Source organism: Accipiter gentilis, chromosome 33 (assembly GCF_929443795.1).
Source record: "Accipiter gentilis chromosome 33, bAccGen1.1, whole genome shotgun sequence".
Taxonomy (NCBI): Eukaryota; Metazoa; Chordata; class Aves; order Accipitriformes; family Accipitridae; genus Astur; species Astur gentilis.
Window position 1 is genome coordinate 16,498,308 of NC_064912.1, and position 27,968 is coordinate 16,526,275.

At 51.6% G+C, this 27,968-nt stretch overlaps 1 protein-coding gene across 3 annotated transcripts in view; it reads right to left on the minus strand.

Annotated features, from left to right (window-relative positions):
* Window positions 1-1,338: 1,338 nt before the first annotated feature.
* Window positions 1,339-27,968, minus strand: part of FBXL18 (F-box and leucine rich repeat protein 18) — a 40,123-nt gene continuing 13,493 nt past the window's right edge. The window contains exons 5-6 of one of the 3 annotated variants that reach the window (XR_007504539.1): window positions 2,792-2,937; window positions 1,339-1,401 (exon numbers count right to left, since the gene is read on the minus strand). Coding sequence is in view for 2 of the 3 variants with exons in the window: in XM_049791291.1 (XP_049647248.1) it covers window positions 22,499-22,655 (157 nt within the window). In the remaining variant the exon portion in view is untranslated. Of the gene's footprint in view, window positions 1,402-2,743; window positions 2,938-16,689; window positions 22,656-27,968 lie in introns of those variants that run through there. The other 2 variants (XM_049791292.1, XM_049791291.1) reach the window with 2 other exon arrangements.

A 27,968-nucleotide genomic window follows, 5' to 3' on the forward strand; every position in this document is an offset into this window, starting at 1 on the left:
GGGTGTGTGAGCAGGGCTGCACCCCAGCTGGTCTGTGTCCCCTAGGTGGGACGGTCCCCGCAGGGGCTGCAGTGACACTGGGATGCTGTGATGCCGGGATGCAGTGACACCGGGATGCAGTGACACTGGGATGCTGTGATGCCGGGATGCAGTGACACCGGGATGCAGTGACACTGGGATGGAGTGACGCCGGGATGCAGTGACACCGGGATGCAGTGACACTGGGACGGAGTGACGCTGGGATGCAGTGACACTGGGACGCAGTGACACTGGGATGCAGTGACATCTGCTGGGCTCCCACTCGGGGAAACCCTCCAACCCTGGGATGGTCACAGACCCTCCGGCACCGGACAGCCCCATGCCATGAGCAAGCCTCACTCCCGCACAGACTCCAGGGGCTCCCAGCTCCAGCCGGGGCTCCACATTTCCAGCCCCAAGAGCACCCAAATCCTCTCCAGCTCCCATTCAGACACCTCCATACCACGTCCCCCACCGCCAGCCCCAGGCAAAGCCCCCAAACCACTGCAGCCAGAAAAAAGGGGCAGCACCCCCCCCACACACACCCCAGCACCCAGCACCCATGCTCTCTGGGGAGGGGTCCTGGGGGGGTCCCGGTGCTCCCGAGAAGACCAAAGAGCTGAAAAACCTGCATTAAGGGAGAAAATGTGCAAATTAGGAGGGGGGGGGAGTTGTTTATCTAGAGCTGATTTTGATTTTCTTCTTTCAGATATCAGCAGGATGCTGAGCCTCGCCTCATTATGCAAATAGAAGCAATTAGAGCTCACCCAGGCTCTGCCCACGTGACAGGTTTATGGCACTCGCAGAAATCCTTCCTGCTACATGAGAGGAATAACAAGAGCTCCCCAGCCCCGCCACGGCCGGGAACCCGGGATGGTTTGGTAAGGGGAGCCCCAGAGTTGGATAAAGCCCCCCCATCGCCACCCCCTCGGGGGCCTTTCAAATTCCTCGGAGAAGAACTTTCCCAAGGAAGAGTCTCCCCTTCTTCCATGGAGACACCTACTCTGCCGGCATAAGTCCTCACCGGCTCTTGGGATGGGAGAGAAGGAGGGATGGAGGGGGAGAGCATCACTGGGAGAGACTCGAAAGCCTTTTTCTCCACCAAGTCAGAAAGTCAGCCCCCAGCAGGGCATCGCTACGCTTTGGGACTGGTGCCCGAGCGGACGTGCTTTGCTGAAGACCAGCAGAAAGAGGCAAAGCAAAAATACCTCCATTCCCTGAACTGGGCTTAAAAAGCAAAGAAAATTCACCCGGACACAGCACACCGGTCCCAGTCCCACCTCGGCTGTAGCAGGATGCCGGTGCGGGGGACTGGTGGTGGAAGGAGCGGCGGCAGCTCCGGTCCCCATCCGGATCTTCGCCTTCCCAGGGGCACGCACCGACCTGCAGGGACCAGACACAGGAGCGTAAATCAGACACGACTCCCATAAATCCATCTTCCTCCTCCTGATTTACATCAAGGTAGCTAGGAGGATTTATTCCCAGTACCTGCCTCGAGTTTCCTAACCCCAGAGGAGCATGTAAAAAAAAAAAAAAAAGGCTCTTTGAATATTGATCTTTCTCTTAAATCTTTTTTTTTTCTTCTTTTGGATGCAAATGGAGATTGATGAGCCCAGGTGGGCGGCTCCTCACCTCTGAGGACAATTTCTAGCTGTGTTCCCGGAGGAAGGAATGAGCAGCGGGATGCCCGTGAGTCCTGCTCCACAGAGCCCATCACCCATGGCCAGGAGAGAGCTCCCAGGCGCCTGGTTCATCCCGGAGGCACTTGCTCCGGAGCAGGCTGAGAGGCATCACCACGGACTGTTTCACAGTGTTACCGCATTTAAGCGAGCGAGCATCCTGCAGGAAACCTCCAGCCCACATCCCTGTTCTGACTCCATCCCCGACTCCATCCCCGCACCGGCTCCTCTTTCCAGGGCTCATAGGTGGGAAGAGCCCCCAGGGAGCCCTTTCCATCTCCCCCAACTAGAGCCACTCAGGCTTCCATCGTAAGGCAGCGTGTGATTGCCGTGGAGAGATGTATTTCAGCGGCCAGAGGATGGTTTGGGAGTACGACCCTCGTACCTGCCCTGAAGGATGCAAGTGTGACCCGGAGCTTTAGGAGACACCCAGGCACCCAGCGGTGTGGCTGGAGCTGCCTTGGGGTACCCCCAAATTGCCCCCCGAAAGAAAGAAACTTGCTCAGAGCTTCTCCACGTGCCGAAAACACTTAGTGGCACCGTATGTGACCCCAGACACAGAGATGAGCACCTCCTTGATGCTACCACCGGAGGACGGGGTCCACCTCAGCCATGGGCTGCAGCGCTCTGGAGCCCAGCTGCCTTTTTCCCCAAGGACTTGCTAATTTCCAGACCTTCTCCCTAAGGCGCAGGCAAAGTCTGCAGGCAGGGAGTGTAATGGGAACACCGATCCGGCAGGCAAGCTGCTTCAGAGGGACTCCTGCCTGCACAGGGTGCAAGACCCCATCAGAAAAATGCCTTCACCTCCTGATGGGATTCATGCCAGGGCTTGGCCACACCACAGGGAAGCGGCATCGCTCCAGCACGGCTGAAAAAGAGGGCTCAGATCCCGACAAGCCCCGAGAGGTGCAGGCAACGGGAGCTGCAGGCAACGGGAGCCGCAGGCAGCAGGAGCCGGGAGCCGTGGGGAAAGAACTGAGTCAGCACCAGGAGAGTCACCCCCCAGCCAGGCCATTTGGCAGGCAAAGGTTGGGAAGGAGCTTTTCTTCCGTAACAGGGCCGAGCGAATAATTCATAGCGGATAAATAATTCACCAGGAGTTTAGCCTTCCTCTGGCAGCGGATTGTCTGCGAGCTGTTAGCAATTATCCCGTATTTATTTGCGATCCTGAATTTTTAGTTGAATTATTCAGACAAGTCGTTGCTGGGCTGAGGAAAAGCCTGGGGAAAGGAGGCAATACCTGAAACGACAGGAAAAATCATCGTCAGGATGAGTCCACGGCTCGGGAAGACACGGTGTTGTTATGATTATTTAAGCATTTGTAGCGCAAGAAATACCCAAAGCTGCAACGGGCCCCGCAGCCGGAGGCGATGCAGAAGCGAGCGGATGGATGCAGAAGAGGCACCGGATTGTTGGGTTTCCACCACCCAGCTCCAACCAAGAGCCCCTGGACATCCCCGGGTTTTCTGTTTCCTACCAGCAAATTCATCTGCTGGGAGATTCATAGAAGAGAACGCCGAGGGAAAGACAGCTGGAGCAACATAAATTCACATTTCTGTTTGGATGAATATCTTCAAAATTGTTTTAATGAGGTGTCTCCCTGGTTCGCTCAGCAGCAGGACTGCTCGGTGGCTTTTCTACAGCCACACAAGCCCACGTGGTGGGGACACCCACACTTGTCTTAACTCATCCGGAGTCTTCAGCCCGAGGGCTTGCTCCCTGCCTGCCGCACACAGACCAGAGCTGGCCTGCAGAGACACAGAGAGACGGGCTTTGGGGGGAAAAAACCCCAATATACTCAACTGAAGCAAAAAAGAAATTTTCTTGAAGGACAAAGCAATGCTTCCAGCAGAAAAGAAGAGAAGCGGCGTCGCAGGGATGCAGTGAATGAGAGCAGCAACAACCTCATGCTGTGGCTCCTCGGGCTCTGGCTGCTGGACCCGCTCCTGCTCCCGGGGAGGTTTGGCTCTTCCCCTTGACCAGGGCAGAAGATCCTCCACAGCAGCAACAGCACCGGCTTCTGGCTCTTGCCCAGGCAGCTCTGTCTACTTTTTCTTCCCAGAAGAACAGACTGGTGAAGAAGACTCAAACCACGCAAGGCAGCCTGCCTCCTTCCCCAAGACACAGCCGTGGTCAGGCTGGAGTCACCTCTCTCTAACAAGAAACAGCAATAACCCACCCCACTGCAAGCTACAGGACCTTAAAACTCCCAGCTGCAGAGAAAAACTTGTCAGGTGACTCCTGAAAACACCCAGACGTCCTGAAGAGTCTAATAATAACAATAAAAATGAAAACAATCTCATAGTTGGATTTTTTTAAGCCCAGCTTGTGATTTTAAGGGTTTAACTCACATTTGCTGGCTCCTCAGGGCTAGCAACCCAGGAACGCGGAGCTGGTGGTGACTGTCCCAGCAGCGTGACCAAGGGTCCTTGTCCCTTTTTACGGTGGAGAACAGCTTTGGCAGAGCTGGCGACGGCTTTCCTGCCTTCCCAGAGCCGCTCCGGGCACCACACGGTGCCCAGGGACCAGAGCAAACACCTCTCCCAGTTCCTTCGGAGGGCTGGTGTCCCAGTTCCTTCGGAGGGCTGGTGTCCCAGCCCACGCTGCCACCGTCCCCCTCAAAGGATCGCCCCGAGCCAGGATCTTTAGCAAGCGTCCTCCACCAACCAAGGCTTTGCAAGACTCCTGAATTAACAAACCTCTCTTTCCCTGAGCCAACTGCTACAGGCTCCAGATCAATGAAAGAGGTAAAAAGAAGAAAAGAGAAAAGAATTTGCATGACTTCCCTGACGGATGTTTCGTTGCACAAAAGGAACACGTCTCCTCAGGCTGGGTTGAGAACCTCAGCAATAATAAGCATTTCTTCTATTTTCCCTTGAATTGCTCATCATGCAGTTAAAATTATTTTTGAAAAAAGAAAAAAAGAGCGATCACCCAGGGAGACGCTAACTCGGAGGCACAGTCCCGTGGAGAGGCATACTGGGAAGAAGGAGGTACCAGACCAATCTAAGCTGCTTTCTGGGCTGCCAGAGCCCACCCAAAGGAGAACGAAGTCCACAGGAGATTTTTCCCCACTGCCTAGAAGGGACTTGCTCGCTGGTGTCACACGCTGCCTTCCTCCACTTCTTGCTCCTCACCCTCACCTGGCTCCTGTCAGCTCCCAGAACATTCAGGCAAGCGATCCTCAGCCTGCAGCCACCTCCACCTCAGCTGGGACAGCCCAGACAGATGGTCCTGGTGAGTTAATCCCCATGATTTTGCCCAAATTTGATGAGGAAGCAATTTATTACACACCGCAAACTGGCAGGGGTGGCAGTAAGCAGGCAGGAGCGGCAGGCAGCGTCCCTGGCAGGGGGGGAGACACGGGCAGAGGCTTGGGCACAGGGAACGATCCCGGGGCTGAGGTTGGGAGTCCGGGAAAGTTTCCTCCTCCCTTCTGAGGCTGCCCAGGCGTCTTCGTGGGCCGGGTGGGAAGACTGGAGGTGGAAAAAGCCATTGGGCAATGGGAAGGAGAGCCAGCAGCCAGGAAGGGTGGATGGGTACATTGGGACACCCTGAGCAGCTCACACCGAACATCTCTTTACGCATCAAGTGGGTCATGCCTCTCCAGTGCTTGCTCGGTCTTGCTGTCCACTGTCTGGGCTGCATCCCCTTTTGCAGGGTACTCTTTGGAGGACGATGAAAGCATCGGCATGGATTTATCTCACTAGTCTTCCTTCCCGGAGCCCATTGCAGGATGATCAGGGGCCTCCCTCTTTCCTGGTGTGTCATCCCGTACGATGGCCACCAGCTCCTGAGATCACGTCCTACCACGCCAGGGGGATGGCCAGAGCTCCGTGTCCTACATGTCTACTGCTGACAAAGCAGGAAAGTCCAAAGCACGTGGTCAAACCGTGCGCTCGGCAGGACCTTCCAGGCAGATGGCAGGAGGAGGCTTTCTCAACAGCAAGATGACAGATAAACATTTCCAAAGATTCTTCCTAGCTCCATTTTGCGTGGATCACACCTGCTCAGGGTCCTTCCCACTGAACCAACTCTTCCTTCCTCCACTACCCAAATGTGATCCACCTCTTTTCCTCCAAAACTACCGTTCCTCCTCTTCCTCCCTGCAAGGCTCCCATGGCACCTGCAGAGGTTCCTGGCACGCACCGGGGCTGCAACACCAACCTGGGGAGACAGAGCCCAGGGTCTGAACATCTTCACCTGAACCCCTCCTGCAGAGTTGGTTGTTTTGCTCTGGTGCTGGCTCTGCGAAGGACGCTGGCCGCCGGGAAGGCTGCCCGGGAGCGAGGACAAGGCCGTGTCACAAGCTGCGGTAGTGGGGACATCTGCCTGGGGAGAGGGTTGAGGACGAGACCCAAAGCAACCACAGAAGCAACCTTGGCATCCACCCCACCACCTCACCACCTAAACCGGGGGCAGCCCAGCTCAGCCCTTTCCCAGGGCTGGGGTACCCCCTGCAGACCCCTCCAGGGTGGAGGCTTCCATCGATGCCGGGGGGTCCCGAGGGATCCGGTACCCGGCTGCTCTTCTGCTGAGCGCGGGAGCTGCAGCCAGGCACTGGCACACAAATACACGGTCCTGGAAGGACCCCGCGGTGTATCACAGAGCAACCCACGGCCACGAGGAGACCTGCCCCATCCCATTCCATCCCATCCCATCCCGTCCCGTCCCGTGAGAGACGGCTTGCCAGAAATGCCCCACATCAGCGCTTTGCCAGCGATAAATAAGGGAGGAATGAGGCAGCTCTGGTTGCCGGGATCTGCCAGTCTTCTCCATTGGAAAGGAATAAAGAGGGCTCTGGGGATGCTGGTGCCCTTGCCCCTGCCAAGGCTCCCCCTCTGCCACTGCCAGCCCAGGGGTGACAGCAAGGGAGCCCAGAGCTGCCTTCTTGCTCCTGTCCCTGCACAACCCCAGGGTGGAGGCCAAGACCCTCAGGATGGGGGGAGAAGTACAAATGAAAAAAAAAGAGCTTTTATACAAAAACCAGATACTTCCATCCCAGCTGATGTGCAAAGATAGGAAAGGGAGGGAGCAGAAAAACAGCAGCTGGGATTTCGGAGAACAATGTGGGGAGAAAAAAGAAAGAGGGAGGAAGATGAGCACAGTTGAGTCGCCCGTGGTTGTCAGCCCTTTTCTGGGGGAGGGCAGCGGGAAGGTTAGTGATCAGCCAGATCTGAAACCAGACAAAACTATTTCCACATGCCAATAAAACCCCGAGCGCAAAGAGTTTCCAGGGCTCTGGGGCCCCCGTGCTGCCTCTAAAACAAAACAGAAGAGCTGGGAAGCTCACCCGAGCAGGAGCTGGCGCATGGGAGGGAGCACAGCGATAGCATCTGACCTTTCCTTCCTCATCATCCTCCCTCTCCTCGCACGCTGCGGCTCATCCCTGCCGGCATTGCTCGGTCTGCGTCAAAGGGACGCACGGAAAAGCAACTGGGCAGCGCAGGCATTGCTTAGTGGGGCCAGTGATGCTCGTGGTGGGGGTCTCACCTCCCACATGGGTCTGGGAGCTGAGAACCTCAAACTCATCTCACTTGTGCCTTCGGCAGGCTCCAGCACGCAAGGTCAGGGATCAGAGGGCTGAAATCACCCCCGCTGCCGTGAAACCAGCCCTTCACAGCGGCAGAGCCGAGGCAGCCCCCTCCATGGGGATGTTAACGGCCCCAGCCCTCCCCAGGCTGAGATGGGGATATTCTCCAAGCCACAGCTGAAAGGGACCTGCTCCCACCTGTGTCCCACCACACAGTGACCTTGGCTGAGCCTTTAACTCGCCCACGGCTTAGTCACAGCAGCCATAAAACCCAGTGCAATTGCCAAGACCTTGCCGGAGAGGAAAGCAGCTGCCGCCCTGAGCCGCTATAAATCACCGCACCGAAAAGCGCGGCACCCACCGCCCCGCTCCCCGGCTGTAAATCTGCACGAGCAGAAACCGGAGCGGCTTATCGGGAGAGGCCACACCGCTGCCCCAGCCCGGCTCAGCCCTCGTGAGGCCACGTGGGTCCCCCCAGCCCTCCCAAATCTCCCCGGGGAGAGGAAGAGGATGCTCGGTTAATATTAACTGCCAGCAGCGCTCGCAGCCTTATCAGACAGGCAGCAGGCACCCTGCATCGGCCGAGCTTCGCGCCACCCGACAATCGCTCCCACGTTCGGGGTAATCGCCGTCTCCGTGGCCCCCATACGGGAACCACCAGCTCCGGGCCGTGAACGGAGCCGAGCAAACCCTCGGCATGTCCTCAAGCCCTCCGTGTGCCCGTGCTGTCCCCCAGCCCCGGCGTTGTGTCTGTCTCCGTATGTCCACACCTTTCCTGCCACTTTTGGGCAGACAGCAGCCAGGACCCAAGCCCAGGCCCTCAGCCTAGAGGAAACCTCTTCATCCTTTGACCATTTGCTCAACAAGCACAAGGACTGGACATCTGTAATGTTTCCCTCTTTGTGGCAAGAGTTTAAGAAACCTTGGGCAACTCAATCCTACGGGAACCTGCTGCTCTCCAGTGGGTACAGGAGCGAGAACCGAAGGGCAGCGCTGCCATCCCCTCCGGACATGGGAGAGGAGGCCATCGAGGAACACATCCAAGGACACACCAAGTATGGTCCTTGTGTATTTTGGGCACGTTTGGAAACTGAAGGCTTTCAGTTCACGAGGCAGCCTGGAAGTCACTGCCACACTGATCTGTTCTCACACAATGCCAGCGCCTGTATCTCCGAGAAAGCCTTCACCTTTGCTACGTTAATTAACAGCGCAGAAGAAAAATCGAGCACAGGTCTGTGCCCTGCCCCATCGTCCCATCCCACCAAGGCAAAACCATCACACTCTGCGGTGCCAGCTGCCTGGAGCCGCTTCCCAGCCTTCCCCATCCCAAGGAATCCGCAGGTTTCACCAGAAAGCAACAAAAATTCATCCGTTCTGAAAAGCTCTCCCCTTGTCTCCACTCCCATCCTTCCTCCTGCACTCATTACCCGGCTGCTATTCTGCTCAGGTCCTCCTGGCGTGCTCATCGCCGCAGCATCCCCACCGCCAGCAGTGACTAACATCTGTCACGTTTGCTCTCTCATCCTTGCCCAGAGGCAGGAAAGCGCCTGCATGCGTGTACACGCACCCTTCGACATGCCAACGCAGAAGCCCCAGGTTAAAGCCACTGGCTCATTTCAGTGTAAATCAAGGTTTTGCGAGGTGTTCGCATCAAAGGCGGCGTCTTGCCCTGAAAGCAGAAGGCACTGACTTGGCCGTGGTCTGTGATCCCAAGGCGGTTTATGCTCTTCGTCACCAAAGAAACGTCACCATCAGCATCACCACAGCGCATTTGTAAATGCCCAAACCTGCGCAGCGCGGCACCCAGGAGACCAAGCGACACCCCACGCACCGCAGCACAACCCTCCAGCCCAGCTCTCCATGCTGCCCCAGCCAGCACCAGTACACCAGGCTCACCACCGCATGGCTCTTCATCGTTCTTGAGTTGGCCTGATCCAGGCACTGGGCGATGCTGGCATCGGCAGGGCTGCAGGCAGGGCAAAAGAATGCAAACTGGGAGTCGCGTGGCATTCCCAGAGGACCAGTGCAGTGGGGAGACCCTGAGCATCTTGGTCTTCTTAAAAAAGTAGCGGCTCCTGGCAATGCAAGGAGAAATTGCGTCCTACTGCCGAGAGGGGAGGAGGGCTGCCCACGCCACCTTCGCTCCGGTCTGCTGTAACTTATAAGCCCTTCGAGTTGCATACCCTTAAAACTCTCTTCAAGTCCTTTGATGATTTCTTTTTTTAATCCAAGACTGTAAATGGAGCTGGATTCCTGTGGTTAACCCAGCACAGGGTCCGTGTAGTAAGCACACCAGCGAACACAGCTCCACTGAGTTATCTGGTGACCACCATCTCCACATCACTCACTGGGATGAGCTGCAAGTTGCATGTTGGTCATCAGGAGGAGCTGGCCCTTACTACGTGCATCTTGCAGCCCAGGGAAGGCGATAAGGACCCAGAAGGTTGGTAAGGGACATGTGCAGAAGATCCAACCACCTCCACCGCCAGCGCAGAACGTCAAAGGAGGCAGTTCAAGGAACCGTAGGATTTGGATAGCCGGCGTTAGCAAGATGTGAGCGGTGTCCCAGCACAGGAAGAGGGCAAACGGTGTCCCCATCATTAGGAAAGGGGAAAGCAACTCAAGGGAGAAATGAAAAACCGCTAGGCCAACATCAGCAGTAAATTGAGGCTCTAAAAGCCATTTAGAGAGATGTTGCGAAAAGCAAAAATATATGTGGGACCAACATTTTGTCACCTACACCTAAAGAGAGTAAGATCATATTGGATTTCCTCAGCATCACCTGACTTTTTTGAGACGGGAAGATCAGTCCTGGGATCACAACTAATCCTGGCGCAAAAGAAACGCCTGTCGCAGCGGCTCGGGGAGGAGCTGGTTTCCCCTGGGAACTGGGTGGCCCTGAGGAGCAGCGCGATGGAAGGGAGGTTCCCACTGGCAGCACCGTGGGGAAGGTGATGCATACAGCAAGGACAAATTTTGGGTATAAGAAGGCAGCCTGTATGGAAAGTAGTGAGGCAAGAATGGACCCAGGTGTGTTGGGACATCAGGAGGTGATTGAGAGCCACCGATGGGTGAAAAGGCAAATCCAATTTTAAATTTGAGAAGCGTTTTCAGTAAAGGCAGAGGAATACCAGGGCCATTAGACCAGGCACTGGGGGAACTTCATTTGAAAGGCAAATATTTCAAGGGGAGTAAAATATTGAGAAGGACAGCAGACCTCAACCAGCTGAAGGTCAGCACTGATCCAAGAGGAAGGGTACAAACCAGCGTAACTTAAAGAAGGTGGGAATTTGAGGTCTGCTCCTGACCGTCAGAGCAAGAAGATGCTGGCACAACCCTGCATGAGAAAAGCAGGCGTGAAACACCCAACTGCTCAAAATAGAGCAGGATCCCTTCCCCTGACATGGTCACCAACAATAACAGGAGATGACAGTCAAATCGGAGCCTTAACCTTGCTATAAATGAAGAGCGACACATTCTGATTAAAACAACTGGGCGCTTAGTTAAAGGCTGATTGCAATAGGCTGCTCACACATTTGTTGACCAGCTGAGCCGTGCTCCTGCAGAGCTTGTAGGGCAGGGGTAGGATTACGCTGGAAATAGGAACATTCCTCAAAATCATACACCCTGATCCTGACGGAGTTGGTCACCCTCCCCATGGCAAATGAGCCTGCAAAAGTCAACGGGACAAGAAACAAAACGGTAATGAGAGATTTGGAGTTTGAAGGTACCACTAAAAAAGCAGGTCCTAGGTGCAGAGAAACGTTACCCTGAGTTTTAAAAGAATAAAACCTGGTGCAAACATCACAGCTTCTGCAGGAGGCTGGTGAAAGCCCTGCCCTCTCCCACTGCTCTCGGTGGTCCTCACTTCCCACCCAGACGAGCTCGGTGATGTGCTGCACCCAACATCTGCAAACCATGGAAGAGCTGGGAGGCTGGAGACACAAAATACTTCTTCACCACACTCGGGACTATCAACTACCATCATAAACGGGGTTTGTGGAGCTCAACCGGGCTCGTGTCCCTTCAGCTGCACTAAGCCCATGGGCTTCTGAGAAGAAAGCTCCAGTCCCAGAAGGGACCTCAGGAAGCCATCCAGCTCCATCCACACCGTGGCAAGAGCTGATGCACCCCGGGCTTTGCTGGCTGGGAAGCGCTGGTATGAAAGCCGTGCTGAGCACAGCTGTCCTGCACGGTCACTGCCCCCCTCAAGGGAATGGAAACCACAGCAGGGTTTTATGACGGCATTAAACTCAATGTTCCCAGCACCTCTGGTATTGCAGGACCTGCTCGGAAGGGTTATTCCAGCCTGAAGGGCAGTTTTACCAGAAATGAATCCAAACAGAGAAGCAGCCGCGGGGCTGTTTGCACACCTTCTGCCAAGAAACGCTAGGTCCTCCAGCACGAGAGGGGCAATAACTCGTTTCTTCCTCTCTCCTTTCTTTTTCCTAGTAAATTAAAAATAATAATAATGGTAGTAAACTCCCCACAGCTTTATCCTTCCCCACCAGAGCAGATTCGATTAGCAGTTTCCCTGAGTGGCAGAGGTGTGATTTACTCCCAGAATGGGACACATTAAGATGTGGGGCAGCGGGAAGTTTCCGTTGGCCCCTCAACCAATTTCCCCTCCCCAGCCATTCCCACCGCTGAGGATCAGAGAAGCTTTCCTGCTTCACATGGTTTGGGAGGCACCGCCCGTGCTTTGGTTAAAGCCCCAAAGACAACGTTCACTTGGGGGAGCTCACGCCGGACTCCTTTCTTCATGCAAAGTGGATGCCATCACCCATCCAGAGGATGCTCTCTAAGTCCAAGCATCCCTCGAAACCGTGCTGGTACCACCAACTAGTTGAGTACTTTGGATGCCACGAGGTTGGCTGCAACCTCGTGGCATCCAAAGTACTCAACAAGTTGGAGCATCTACAGCCATCCCCATCCCAGCACCGTGCCCCACACGAGGGGCAGCTATCAGCCCTCCCAGAGGACCCAAAACCACCAGCCGTTCCCCTTCCATCCACATATTTTCCTCCCGATGCTCTCGGATGGGTTTTCACACCGCTTCCCGGAGCCGTGCTCCCAGCAAGGGCTGCTGTGTCCGCACGGAGGCCAGGGAGGAGAGGCAACGATGCTCCACACCGCTCACGTCAAGCCCTCCACGTCCCACGATTTCTATTTGATTCCCTTTTAAAGGGGCTGTAACGCAGCGCGTATTTATACTTCAAAACAGCTTGTTTGTGTAATTGCCAAAAAAATTAAAAAAAAAAAAAAGACACAAAACAACCCTGCTACAATGACTAATTAGCTCGCTCCTGCCTCGTACCCTGTAAACAAATGTATTTGTAACCAATTTGCAAGCACTTTGCATAAGGGGCCCAGAACACTCGTGCCTGTTTGATGCATTTTGACATTAATTTGATAATAGCGGCTTAACAAGGAATCCAGGCTCCCTAGCTATAAATATGCTGCTTTTCCACTTCCTTTTATCTGCACAGTGAAATAATGTTGTTTTTCCCCCTGCTGCAATAACCACCATCCAACCCTTTCATGAATGCCCTTTATGTCCTTTAGCATTTTCAAGGCTTTTTTTTGCTTTTTTTTTTCCTCCTCCTGGAGAAAGTAGAAGGGTTTTATTAGTTGTATTTTTAATTCCCATTCATCGGGGGGGAGGAGAAGAGAGGACAGCGATGGTACTCTGATAATGCAGCTTCCAGGAGACGGGGATGAGAGACTTGTTTGTTCAGAAATACTTCTCCATCCGTTTGTGCTTTATAGGAGAGAGAAAGCTCATCCTTTTCCTCCTCTTCTCCACTCGCTGTGGCTCTCCCTCTCCGTGCAAGCCTTCACCGCCACACCAGAAAGCAAATTCAAGCACGGTGAAATGGGAATGGGACACTGGAGTCCACTCTGATGCCAACCAGAAAGCCCCAGCACCGAAGGATAGCACTACAGGACCACCCCATTCCAAATCTCTGCTTGATGGGACAGTCCACACCACCACGAGAACCGTCACGTGTCCCACGGGGACAGCACAGAAAAGGCTGGATCACGGGGACTGAACCAGGGTTACAGCTTGTCCATGCCCTGACAACACCATTTCTCCGCTCCTTCAGGTCTCTCCCAAGATTTTCCACCTATCCCTGTGGTCAGAACGTTGCTCACAAGCAGGTTCTCACTCGTGCACGCGTCCTCCACCTCTGCCTCACCTGTCAGCCCCTGGGGAAAGGCTGTCTCTAGGGTTTGGGAAGTAGCAAGCACAAAATTAGCACCTTGGAAATTGTCAGCTGCATCCTGAGGCCACAGACAAAGCCTCTGGGAGATGGAGCTATTTGGCTTTTCTCCTCCATGCTCCCTTCTCCCTTGCCTCCATCCTGGAGCCAGCGATGCACAAGCCGCTCCCAAATTGATCCAGGGAGTGAGAAGTCACACTCAGAGCACAGACCCAAAGGACATCTCCTCCTCCCATCTCAGGCCTAGAGACCTCCCGGACAAGGTCCCAGCAGATGGAAAAACAAGCGTTCACTGCTGTAGGCTGAGAGTGAGGGGCTGGGAGGTGTTTCAGCCAGCACCCTGCAGACCAGCCCCCCCGAGGTGCTGTCACCCAAGACGCATCAAATGCTGAAGAGCAGCTGGTGGGAGATAAGGGCTATGAAAAATAGATCAGCTGGACCAGCCCAGAGAGCAGCATTAGTGCTCATCCACGCTTCCCATTTTGACCTGCAGTGCTCAGGTACCCAGCAGCAAGAGACTCTGCAAAGTGAGGAGGACCAGATCTCCAGGCAGAAGAGAACTGGATCATCTGGTCCATTTAAATGTCCTCCCCAAACCCTTAAAACTAAAATTACCAGCCAGCTTCTTTCCACAGCTAGAGATAACTGTTAAAGATGCTTCTCCCCTGCCTCCTCGCTGAATCCCCAGCCCTTCTTCACACCCTTAGTGCATCACCCCCCCCCCAACGCCGACCCTCCTCTGCCCAACGCGCGCAGGCTGCAGAGCTGCGGTGTCAGTGGTAGCCTGCTGCTTTCCCAGCAGGCTGGTACTTGCTGCCCAGCAAGCCCAGTTAAACCAGGCAGCAAAAAGCCAGCTGGGCAGAAAACAGAGGCAGAGAGGTGGGAAAAGGGAGCAGAGCCACTGCCCCACTGCGTGGCACTTTGGCAGGTGGGGGAAATAATTAACGACCCAGACCTGCATGTATAAGGTCTCCTTTCCCATTCACACGGCAAGCAAAAGCAGGCACAGCCTTGTTCTCCACCAGCAGGTCCCACCCCACCCTCTTCACACAGCTGGGTCTGGAGGACGACAAGGATCTGGGAACTGTCTTCTGCACATCCACACACTGCCACGAGCCCAAAGGTCTCTGACAGCCCAGGGGCTATCGAGCATCTCTGGAGGTGCAGGGCTCCAGCCCCGTGGTCACCCATCCCCATTGGGAGACAAGGAGGAAAGGAGAGAGAAAACCCACAGAACAAGCCAGTAGCCTTCCCAATTTTTTTTTTTCTTCTCTTTAAACACATCCTGGATTGCCATGATCTAGTCTGAGGCACTTGCCCAGCCTCCTCCTTACCCACAGCAAGCAGAATTGCCTCTTGCTGACTCTCCCTCGCAGAGATCAATACCCCATTTGCCCAAATAATGGCTGTATAGGTGAGGGCAAACCCAGAAACGTATCGAGACATCCAAGCAGTCACAGATCTCTCCCCCTACCAAGCCGAGCTCTTCAGCCCTCAGAGTTTTCACACCTCCGCTCCAGTTCCCCCTTCTGGAAACTGAGTCATGTCTCTCCCTGCCAAGTTGGCAGAGGGCACAAGATCAGTACCAAAAGGGGAGAGGGTTGCTCTGCACGGGCCTTCCCCGGGTTTCCTCCCACCAAGGTATCGTATCAACCACGACCCTTTCAGCCATTTCCCCCTTAAGTCCTCCTCTGGGATTGTTAATGCTGAAACCCCGTGGCAAGCCCCGGAGATAAGTTGGAGGCTTAGCAGAGTCCAAAAGCACATTCTTTCCTCAGCCTCCTCCCTCCTTATCTCTTTCCTCCCTCCCCCAAAAAACACATTTAGATAAAAGTTATTGGAACAATAAAATCCATAACTTAAAACACAAGTGCAGGAGGGGTGAAGGGAGGGTCTCCGCTCCATGCCCTGGTGAGCAGACCTGCCAGAACAGAAAAACAACAGAGGAGAGAGCCCATGATCCCCTTGGAAATAAATCCTGGTGCAGTACCTTGGATCACTGTGGGGAGAGACCACAGCACACATGCTCTCCTGCAGTCCCACCACAAGTCCTGCACGGATGCACTCACCTTTAAAAACTGATCACACATCAATTTTGAGTGATGTCCTACTGCTTCGTCTATCTGGGGTGAGTTCGTTTAAGCATGTGGGTACATGAGCTGCACCATTTTCCACCAAGCTGCACCTCCTGCACGTTTGCTTTGTGGATTTTTTTAATCCAAAGTAGGTGCTGCAAGTACCTGAAGCCAGGTTTCCCCATGTATCGCTATCCTGTACCCTAGAAACAGCAACACAAGAGACAGCTCAATAGGATGTATATTTTCTTTAGCATTGACCAGCCTTTCTGCGCAGGCAAGCCCAGAGGCTGGCACTACCCCAGCTGTATCGTGCACAGGGCTGTGGTCCAGCACATCCATCCCACTCCCACCTCTTCAGTATTTGGTGGCAATAACACTTTCAGCCACCACTGCAGGCCCCCAGGATCCAGGGGGTGCAAGGGCAGAACTGCTGCTGCCAGGGTAGGTTAATGCCTGCAGTTTCCATCATCACTTCCACCACACCGGCTTCCCCTTCCCACAGCCTCAGCCATCCCAACTCAACTACGTCCATGCAGTCATGGTGGCATTAATGGGACTTTGGCCACCCCAGTTCACATTTAACCGGATCCTTGATTTCAGCTCTTGGCTTCACGCAAAGAAGCAGCGCAGGTCCAGACTGCTGCCCGAGGGTTGGAGTGGTCGGAGCAAGGTGTAGGTTGTAGCCTGGAGTTTCTCAGAGTAACGGACCTTCTGCAAGTCACTTTGGTTCACTTACCCAGGGATAACGGTTGTTTTGTCCCACAGCAAACCAGCTCAGCAGTTGAGTGCTCGGAGATCCATGGAGGAAAAGCATTTCCTAAACACAAACTAGCTCCTTCTTTAACGTGCAACTGAGCCCACCGCCACAAGCACCAAGGTGCACAGAGCAGCATCCACAAACCTCAGACCTGGGGGAACAAGGCTGTAAACCCCATCAGCACCACTCACCCCAGCACTCCCAGCGGGTGACACTTCCACAGCTCCCAGTTCAGACTGGTGCTACACCCAGGCACAGCCCTGCCCACGCACACCTCACCGCAGCAACTCCCTTCACGTTGCTTGAATTTAAAATGCGACACCAAAGCGTGCTTCCTAGGAGGATGGCTTTGGGCTTTGGTTTTAAAGGGAAGAGGCAGGAGGCAACGAGAGAGACTTGGTTCAAAATCAGTTTCACTCTTTATTTGAAGTTTTACATGCCACCAGCATACATGAAAGTTGCACATTCTGAATTCGACTCACTACTAGAACAAAGGGCCAGATGCAAACACAAGTGTCAAACGAGCGCACAGATGGAGGAGCCCGAACCGAGGAGCTTGTCGGTATTTGCGACCAGGCTGCGCCGCATCCTGATGGCACTTGAGGCATCAGAGGCAAACCCACAGTTCTGAAGGCCACTTCCCTTTGCCATCTCCAGGGCGTTGGTTGTGACCTGGGTCTTCTCTCCTAAAGCAGCACCGTTCTCTTTAAACAAGCTAAACAAGCAGTTCTGGTAACATCTCTACCAGAACCGAGGGTGTTTGGAGACCAACTGCCCATTTAATGCTTTTCTGAATTCCCCTTTCTATCAATGCCAGCAGTTTTTACAATGAGAAACAATTTCCACCCGCTGTTTATAGGGAGAGACGACAGAAATAGGGACTCTTACACTGACATTTCATTTTCAAAGAAAGTTTTGATAGAAAAACATTTTCCCCAGCAGCCTTGGGCAGGGAGTTGCAGCTTCCACTTCAAAGGACAAACTTCAAAAACAAATCCAGTGTCCTAATGGTTTTGTGCTACATTACTTAATTGTCATACAGCTAATTAGCAATGCCTGATTTCACATTCTCTGTACATAGATGAAGTTCACAAAAGAAGGGGCTACTTAAAACAATAAATAAAACAAGGCACCAGGCAGCCAGACTCCGACAACATTAACATAAAACGTTACACTTTACCATTTAAAAAACTGAAATAAAAACCCCATCACGATTAAACCTATATTGATCTGTCTTTCTTCAGATCTCAGAGCTTTGAATCTCTGCAAGGAAGGGGGGAGAACGCAACGCAGGAAGCGGGGGCTTAGCGTGCGCGTCTGTGTATGTATTTTGCCAGTGTGCAGCAGAGATCTTTAAAATTCTAATTATTTCCCTATCACCAAGTAAGATCGGGATCAATAGATGGTACAAACTGACCCCTTTCCTCGAGTGTCAGGGGGAAATTAAAAAAAAAGAAAGGGGAGGGCGAAACGAGAGCGTCAGAGGTCAATGCCACAAAACAATAGATATTGATGTCTCCATTCATTTCAAACAGCGGAAAGGTCAATGCCTCCCTTGCTTCATGTTTTATGGCTGAAATCCTGCTGCTAACAGCAACAATGTTAGTAGTCAGACCTCATCCATCCTTTTTTATTATTATGATTATTTCTAACCAGGTTAGCCATTTTGAAAATTTGACGAAAGCTGGGAAGCAGCAGTGGGGGGCAGGGTAAGGGGAAAAGAGGGGACGCTGCCCTGGAAATTAATGGAAGGGATGGTTTCCATTAGTTTTCGAGCCTGCCTGTCCCCCCACCTGTGCTCCGGTTTGTCCCTCGCTGCCCCCTAAAAAATGAAAAGGGCCCGAGGCAACATCTCTTCACTATTAATCATTATTCCCCGTACAACATCCCAATTGGTTTCTATGGAAATGATTCTCCTGCTAGAGTACCCCGGCTGCCTGCGCATCTAATCAAAGAGGCAGGAGAGCTGCAGTGGAAGGAGCTTTGCCTCTGCAATACCCAGCATGGCTCGCGTGGTTCCCTGCACAGGTCTCCCTGCAGATAGGGAAGAGAAGCTTTGGATGGACACTCTCTGCTGGGACCAGCCAAGGGGGGATCGCATCTCACTTAAACAGACAAAATAACCCTTCTGCACCAATTAACTCTGCAAATGGGAAAGTCCCACATTTCTGCAGCTGTGGGGGGATACCCCATCCTAAAAAAGGGCTGCTGGGACAAAGTACCCAGCACCTCACAACGCACAGTACGTCGCCCCAGGACTTTCATGCCTCTGAAGATCAGCGCGGCGAAGGGACAGATCCTGCTCTGCTCCCCTGGCAGTCTCACACGCCTCAGCAGAGGAGGAGGTAGTCATGCGAATTAAAGCGAGCAGGGTCGCTGCTCTGCTACCCGTCAGCCCGCATTAGCAACCCCAGCCCTGCCCTCTCCTCCCAAGGCAGCACCCCCTCGTCTGGAGGGGAAAGCGTTTTGCACCCCTGCAAGCTCCCTCGCACGAGGCGGGTGAGCCCTCCCCTTTCACAAGTGGGGAAATTGAGGCCAAGTCTCACGGTGTGGGTCTGGCTTCCAGTTGGAGCTCCGTGACGCGGTCCTGCCCTGCCTCCTTTCACTCCCATCTCTTCTCCTCCTGCCGAACCACCTCCCCAACAGAGGAGCGACTGCAGTCCAAGCTCTCCTGAAGGAAGAGGCAGTTGCCACACAGCCCCCTTTCCCAACTGAGCAGTGGATACGCTGCCCGTTTTCTAAAGCGACCATGAAATCAGCTTTGTAAAACGGCTGAGGAAGCAGTCCTTTAACCCACAGTCCTTCTAAGAAACCTACCGAAACACCGATGACTTGGCCCTACCCAATTCCCCCAACCAAAACCACTGTCACTGTTCAGGTCTAGACTCTCCCAGCCTGCAGGAACCAAATGCTACTTTGCTAAACAAGACTAGCAGAGCAGCAAACAACTTCTGATTTTACAGGCTAATGGCACTTGTCCCAGACTATCCTTCTCCCAAAGAAGCCCAGACACTTCGTTGGTGGTCAAAGCCAAGATTTCTTCCGCAGTCCCCAAAGATCAGAGGTCTGATTTGGAGCGCAGCAAGAAACACGCCAGCAGGGACTGGGAATCCTGCAGAGGCACTCCCTGCAAGAAGGGCACCTTCTGTAATTGAATTCATTTATTTTAGACTATGGACAGTGGCATCAGCAGGCTCGGAGATCACCTCATTAGATGCTCACAGATAGCGGGAGGGAGATTTCTGGAGGGAGGGGATAGAGACGAGAGAAAAGGAGGGGGAATCTCATATTAAATAAAAGCTAGGAACAAAACACCCATCTCTCCGTTCTCCTCTCCTCCTCTAACGCTGTACGCCAGAGTCTCAGCGCTGAGTGGGCTCCGAGTCCCATATATTGCTCTGCTCAGAACATATGGTGCTATGTTTAATAGCCCGGCTCTGCCAATTGGGGACTATTAGGGTGGGTTCTTTTCCCAGTGTAAATGTTGCAGAATATAAATTGTAATTAACACCGATGCCAAAATAGCACTTAGAGAAAATAAGCACATTATTAACATCTGGTGAATCCTGCCTGGAGTGCAGAAGCAGCGGAAATTCTCACTCACCATAAGAGGATTTGTAGTAGAGATATCGAGCATTGGCCCAGAGTTGGGGAGTCGGGGGTGGAAGGAGTTTTTAGCTCTTTATCACTATTTGTGGTGCTATCTTTATTGCCTGTAGGTGACTTTTCCTAGCCCCGATTATAACTGGCAGCGTTTGCATCAGGACTTCTGACCTGCTCGCATGAATACAGATGTCTAAACATCATACTCCAGGCAACAGAATAATGGCCTTATAAAACATGTCTGATTGCCTGCCCCCATCTAGCAAGACATGAGGCAGATGGGTATCGCTTTGCCAAGCAAAAGGTACAGCATGTTTCATCAGGTTACTCTAACCCCCAAGACCAAGGGGTTAACACCACCATTAAGCAACAGGCGTTTTTTGAGTCTTCCAGCAGGACAGGAACAGGCGAGCTGGCGGTTTTGCCAAACTCTTGCCAGTGCCACAGCATGTATGCGGAGGGGAAATCCCTGCTGAGGATGGCAATGGCCTCGCTCCTGTAGGATGTACCAAACACTGCGATTCCTCCACAGGACCAAAGAGGTCCCCTTAGGCATCAGAGAGCTGGCTCCCTACCCTCAGCCTTCCCTCTACCCTGCCCTGAGGCTAGAAGCACAAGGAGGAGAAAGCAGCTTTGCAAACACTCGCTGCCTAACCCTTGCTATTTATTCCAGGAAAGAAACCCGGACAAAAACTAGGCAGAGCTGAAGTGGCCAGAACTGGACAGAGCAGTGGCTCGTGTTCCTGCCAGAAAGTACATCCGATTCACTGCAGTGAGGGAGAAGGAGAGAAGAAAGCTGTTGGAGAGGGAGAGAGGGATTCAAACAGGCAAGTAATATGACAAGAGGTAGAAAGAACGACCTCGTTGGGAGAGTGGGAGAGAAAACAGTGGCAGGATGCCAAGAACAGGGCACCAGCTCCTTGCGCTCACCCGCACGGTGTCTAACCTGAGGCAGAGTGTCAAATACTTCAGAGGTGATTGAAGATCAGCTGCAGCCATTCCCACAGGAGCACGAGCTGGCCTCACCACCTTGTTACCAGCCGCAAACCAGAGACCGCTGCTGGCACCCTGTCCTGAGCAGGGAAGGGAGAGAAACTCAGGGCAGACAGCAAACACATGCAGGAGTTAGTTTTAGCAATGCACAGACCTGTGCTAGTAGAAGGCTAACATTAACCTGCCCGTTAACACCATAACCTATCGGAGCACAAGGGTTACCACAGTCTGGCTCAAGATTTACACCTGCAAGACAGATTTCGAGGCAGGTTCACACCTGACTGATGGGAAAGTAAAGAGGAAAAGTCCTCCAAAGCTGAGAGATGCGTTTTGCTCTCAAATCCATCCCATCAGTCCAGGCTTCCTATGAAGCACTGATGGCAGAACACTGTTTGGGAGATAGCATCTTGTGTAGAAAATGCCAACAAGGAGATGGGGACATCATCTTTGGACAACACTGGGCCTCCCCAGAAAAGCACTGCTCAACACTTTAGGGATTGTTTAGGTGGAGAAGTTAGACAGCCCTGGCTGATAGCTGTTTTGCAGAAGACAGACCCAGTGTGCTACCACAAAATACTCCAGCAGAAGGGAAATCCGACTGCCACCCAGAAATGTAGCTCCAGGAATTTGTAACTTGGCTTTTGGTACAGCTGTCTGATGCTTTCAAAAGTGCTCAGTAAATAAGGCAATATGAAAGTGATCCAGACCACTACTGATGCCTGAGGAAGTTCTGTGGAGCAGAGAAGCTGACTGAAATCACACTGTGAAAATACTTCATAACATCTCTAAAATTAGCATGAGCTCAAGGCATGGGATCTAAGGACAGAACTGGAACACTGCATTCCCATCTACACTGCAAGACAGACTGCATTTAAATCAGATCTGAGCCTCAACTTATTCACTATAGGCACCATCCACCCTAGGACAAGGATTTCCAAAAGAGCTGAGAAATTATTCCACCAGACTGATGGAAACAGCATCAGCAAGAACATACCATGGTCGAGGTGCTAATGACCTTAATTTGTTATTCAAAAATAAAAAAGAGTCCTTGTGGTACTTCTCAATTAAAAAAAAAAAATTCTTTAAATATCTGTGATTGCATGTGTGTGACTACAAATGAGTATTTGTAACATAGAAAAGATGCGATGCACTTCAACTGAGCAACACATTTTTGTGCCTCTTAGCTGGCTTAGGCTTTCTACTTTGCCAAAAATAGACAGAAGCAAAGAATGATTTCCACCAATATCACAAAGCACACTGCCAAAGTACACAGGGGCCCTTAGGAAATACACCAGGCGACACAGGGGAAAGAGCATCGTTAAGTCAGTTTCTCTTACCGTTAACTTCAGTAAAATAACAAAACAATTCATATTAACCACAAGGAAATACTCATCAGATTCCAGAAGCCTTTGAGACAGGATTTTCAGATGCAAGCAATATCCAATAGATGTTTCCCCACTGCAGAGGACCAGCTGTTTTTAATTTGCAATTGCACCTATCTAAAATGATTGTACAGCATCCAGTGAGGTGGCCAGGAGCTGAAGATGGGGAATCCAGGCCAACAAGAAGCTATTTGTGTGCTCACGCTGACTGTCCTTTCCATGCTGTGACAGTCACCACCACAAGTTGGGAGGTTCCTCGGCCACTCTGCTTTTAAACAAGGTAATTTCATCCAAGTGCCGCATGGGGACATCTCTGATGACCTCTGTCAAGTCCTCATGAAGCAGAGGGAAAATGACGACATTTAATGCAGGGCGGTCCGCCTGGAAGCTAAATCAGACACAGGTTATTAGCTGAGGAAAAATACAAATTCTCCAGTGCAAGAGGAGGGGATTGCAGGGATATAGATCATGCAGTGGTGGGGGCAAGGAAAGGCTGCTCAGAGGAGGCAGGAGGGGCAGCTGGAGGTCAAGGTCTCCCACTCCCCTCTCCATGTGTCAGCAGGGAGTGCAGGCTGGGCTTGTACTCCTTTTCAGCGAGTCTGTTGAGCTGATACAAGCCCAAATTAGGCCTAACATGGGGAGGGAGGAAGAAGTTTTAAAAAATTAATAAATAAATCACAACATACAGGTATTCTTAGAAGACCGGAGATCCTAAGTGCTCTGCCCGAGCTGGGCAAGTTGCTCAGAGATAACAATTTAAACCACCTACAAACCAGTGGCAAGTTGCAGAGCCATTAAGAAAATCAGGCCAGAGTAGTGCCAGGCATTCTCTCGGGGCTGAGCCTGGGATTATCACTTCAGGCTGGGTTGTTCTGCGCGCAGAGTCTACACTCTGCAATTAGAGCACAGACAAGTTTAGAAAGCTCAGATCTGCAGATAAGCATGTAAGTGTGCGCGCGCACACAAACACACGTGCGCGTGAGCTGCAGCCTCCTTTTTAATCCGAGTTGCAGAAAACCTGTCTTGGCACCACAGGAATTTGCCCTAACAGAAACACAAGCAAGTATCCCTGTTTGCCACTTGAATTTTAGGTTCCAGTTTCTGAAACTACAGCCTGAGTCCTTTCGGTCCCCTCTCAGAGAAATCGCCACTCTCCTCCTGCCCTCCCAGGTCTTCTTGCCAACATCACACCACTGGGTCTCCCTTCTAGTACACATCCCAGACCTTGCAAACAAGGGGCCTGATACAACAACATGAGAGAGAAGCAGCAGGGTTCTAACTACAGAGCAGAGGAAGAGAACAGCAAAAATTAAAGCCATTTATACAGTGTAAAAAGAACCATTAAAAAAAAAAGCTCAGGTCCCCGTCAGCGAGTGCTCTACATGATAGCAACCTGGTGAGTAAGAAAACATGGGGGATAACATTGCATAACAAGAGTTCAGTCTTTTAAAGCTGGGGGGTAAAGGGAAGTTATGCTATAGCTTAAGAGTTACACCCTTAAGATTAAAAGACTTGTGACTATTAGCCCCATGCCACCAAGATGCTTTCTCCAAACTGTGTGACAAGGGCCAGTTCATTATCTCTCTAAAGGACGCAGAGTCAAACTGGCAGCACCAGTCCCTTGAGGCTGAACCAAGTTGTGTTGGGTCAAAAGAGGAGTTCACTGCTCAAACTTCTCTTAAACAAACGTGTGTCTGGAAAATTCCCAGCTCATCTCTAGCTCTGAAACAGCCAGATTTCTGTCAAACAGAAAGGGAACGGCTGCAGATTTGGCTGCTGGAAACACACATGAAAATCCCAGGTAGCAATACGGCCAGCTGAAGAAAAGGCCATGAGAGACTGACATTTCCTGGGAGACAGAAAGGATATTCCCATCCACAAATGATTTGGAGTAGAGCAAATCTGTAGCAGAGACTCTCCATTCCAAGGCTAGTTGCTCAGTCCTGGTGGGTTAAATTAATTTGCCTGAACCTAAGTAGCTGCAGGAGTAAGGATTTCCAGCAACAAAGCTACCTGGGGCAATTTTATATCTTTCTGCATCACAGACCTGCCCTTCATGCCTCACGCCTAAGGGCTGGCAGAAAAGGACACCGCTCCTTGAGTGGATCTGGGGGCTTGTGTAGGAGCTGCGCAGTTTCTTACTTCCACAGCACTGCCTACGAGAAATCAACCAGCAAATAACCGCTGATCTGGGAGGCGGTTGGTAAAGTCTGCAGTGAAATTACATAAAATACAGCAAATGTCTCTTTGATAGTCCCACCTCTGCCTCAGCTCTTCGTGTTTCTTATCCAACACTACAGTCCTGCAGAGAAAATCATGTTAATAGACCAAGTTTACTGAAGTTCAGCTAGGAAGAAACAGCCATCTCCCCAAGGCAAAGAAACCTCTGCTTCTTCCTTTGTATATAGACTCTCCCAAATTAGATCTGCATGCTGCCTTCTCACCGTATACAAAATTGTAGTTTATAAGCAGCCTTTACATGTAGCTATAAAAATGAGAACCTAGACAGGTTTACATGACAATCTGCCACCAAGACAACTGAAAAACCCCAACACAGTAAGTACACCTTCCAAAGAGGCTGGATTTATATGAGAGGTTTGAACTTGACCTTAAAAAAAAGAAAAAAAGAAAAAAAGAGAGAAAGAAAAAGAGAAAAAGAAAAAGAAAGCTTTGTAATTTTCTCCCCCCCTCAACAGGAAACTGTATGTTACTGCAAACCTTGTAAATTCCATACCCCAGCAAGTTGACGCCGGAGAATTCTTTCCATGTACAATTTGCGTGATTTAAGAAAAAAAAAAATCAAATGCACATGGTTCACTATTATTCTCAGCTAAATGTGCGTGCAAAGCCTCTCCTTTAACTGCCTGTTAAAAAACACCCTGATTTTAACGAGCAGCTGTCATAATGTTAAACTGGGATTAGCAGTTCCCAAAAGCAGACTCCCTCCGCAATCTATGCTCCTTTAGTCCTTCCCCGGAAGGCAATTCCTTTCTTCATACACCTGTCCAGGTGGGCTAGATTAAGTGAGAAGCACTTAGAGCACTAGTTTGAAAGGCCCCAGGCATGGGGAGGAGATAACAAGAAGGGGAAGAGATTGAGTTAATGAGTTGCAGAATAGCTCCTGTAATCTTCTTGACGGTTCTTTCCTCATTCCACACCTGGATGGACTTCAAACTGGATCTACCTCTGCAAGCGCATGGCTTGTAAAATTAAAACCCGAAGGACAGAGAAGGATGTCAACCCGGGGAGACAAAAGAGCTGCAGTTTCAGACATGAAACCCTGCTTTTTTTCCAAGGGAGAAAAGCCAAGGATATGCTTGCTTGCTCTCCCCTACAAAACCTCCAGACTAAACTCATCATGATTAATTAAATGGAAGCAAGTTTTCTAGGCAACTGACTAGCAGCCCCTTCAAAATAGATCCTTTAATCAGAAACAACCACTGGGATAACAAAGAAAATACCCCCACACGCACATATTTTCCAGCACAGCCTCTGGTCCAGCAGACTCAACACCAAACCAACAACCACCCAGCAGGAACTTTTACAAGGAGGTCTCCGAAGTGTCCTCATTTGGATGTGGACACATAGTGGCCCTGACTTCAACAGCTGGCCGGAATCATCCACGGAGCTGGGAAACAAACAGCAAAGCACACCTTGTGTCACAAATTCCTCCTGGCATCAGCAGAGGTATAACCTCAGTCTACAGTTAGACCTTGAACAGGCTGCATGTGACTGAAAGGGTTAATGACACTTTGTTATTTGTCTCTGAAATTATCCCAGAACAGGTGTGGACTGGATGCAGTAAGGTTATTTTCAAGTGAACAGCTTGGTAAATAGCCTAACACTACCGTCTCAATTACTTCCAACCAGCGTGGCAGGATCCAATATGTAGGTCAGGGACAAAGTCAAAAAGAAAAAGTCTAAAGCAAGGCTGCACTTTGATCAGATTTCCTCGATTTTAGCAAGACAAAAGAGTCACTCCCTGGAATGCAGTTATCTCCTGGCAAACACTCTCAGTGTGTGTTTTCAGACATACCTCTCCAGAGAGGCCAGTGAGTCCCCAGGACTCCACCTGCTGAAAGAGCTAAAGGGCAGCCCAAAGCCAGAGGAGAACCTCACCAGCCAGCCTGTAGTGATGGATTATGTCCCCCCTGCAACTCTCTGCACCACAGACCCCAGAAGATGACAGCTCCACTGTGTTAGGTGCTGCTCAGACTTACCTTCCCTTACGGGGAAAGGAAAGGACAAGGCAGTATTTGGGACTGCAGAATGTATTTCCCCTTGAGATTTCCAGAGAAACCTAAGAAAAGCCCTATGCCAAATTCAGACATTTCAGCACATCCCACTTCACAAATGCTGGCAAGCGGGAATAAGGGCACACGAGGTGGTATAATTAAGCACTGGCAACAAAAGCAGCGCACACCAGATAAAATGAGGAAATACGGCATATCAGGAGTGGATCAAGGCCACGTTTTTTAACTCCACAAGCTGAGATGAGCTTATGGAAAAAGTGGCTCTAAAGAAGAAAAGCAAGGAAGGAAACCAGGAGAAGCTTGATTTGGGGGAACAGAGCAGATGTAGACCGTGGTTTGCATGACTCTCACAGTAGCAGCTCAGTCTCTGCTGCAGTTACACACCTTGTCCCCCCTCCACTGAGAGTTCCCCCCCAGGCTGGTGAGCTGCTTCTGGAGAGGCCCGAGTTTCTCAAGAGAAGAGCATTCAGACCAAGTCACTTTCTGCCATGTACACAGCTCTTTTGCCCACATGCACAAAAACTCTGTTAATCCTCCACCAGGGACAGGCAGAAGTCTGTTTTCACTGGAAGACTTGCTCACATCTGAAAGTTCAAATATGGCATCTGTCTTGAAAGCTTCAGCCAGCATACCTGAGCCAGGCTGGAAACTCCCGTCCCTGAAGCATAGCTCGGTAGAACAGAGGAAATGCCAGGACAAGCTGGAGCAGCTGACAAGTGGCATGACCCAACGTACAAACACACACTTTTCTCATCTTTTAAGGGAAGGCCAGACATACACTTAAAATTTGTTCCACTGGCCGTGCCCTGAACCCAGCACCAGGGAACTGCAAAAGCTCTCCTTGCTTACAGTGACTGCCAATAGTGTAAAACGAAGCTTCTCCAGAGCATCTTCCAGCCATGCCAAAGAAACTGCAGGTGGGATTTCCCCCAGGCCCATTCCTCTGTGAGTAGGGAGGACCTTTGCCCCCCGGTCATCCCTCAGAAGCCTCTCAAGAGGGGTCCAAAGCCTCCACACACTGACTCTAAAGCAGACCCATTCCTTAGTGCCATTCTCACTTCCAGCCCCGCCAGAGTACCAGTGCTGAGCAGACTTCATTTTCTAACCTCAGAAACGGACTTCAGAAGTTCCAGAGGAAAGCTGTTGTGATTCATCAGGTTGCTCTTAACTCCACACAATGAGATATTTCTTCCGTAAAGTGTTTTCCTTTAAGGGTGTCTTCCATCCCCTCATGTCTACATGGACAAATGGGAATTCTCCCAAGGCCTGCGATTTCCCCTCACCTTAAGTCCCATCACTACAGCCTCCAATCTGAGACAAAGAGGTGTAGATGGGACTCTGGAAGTCATTCGCACACAACACTGCCAACTCTCCCATTATCTTCAATGCCGCATCCTCTGCCACTGCATCGTGTCATGGGGAAGGAGCAATACATGTCAGACTCATCC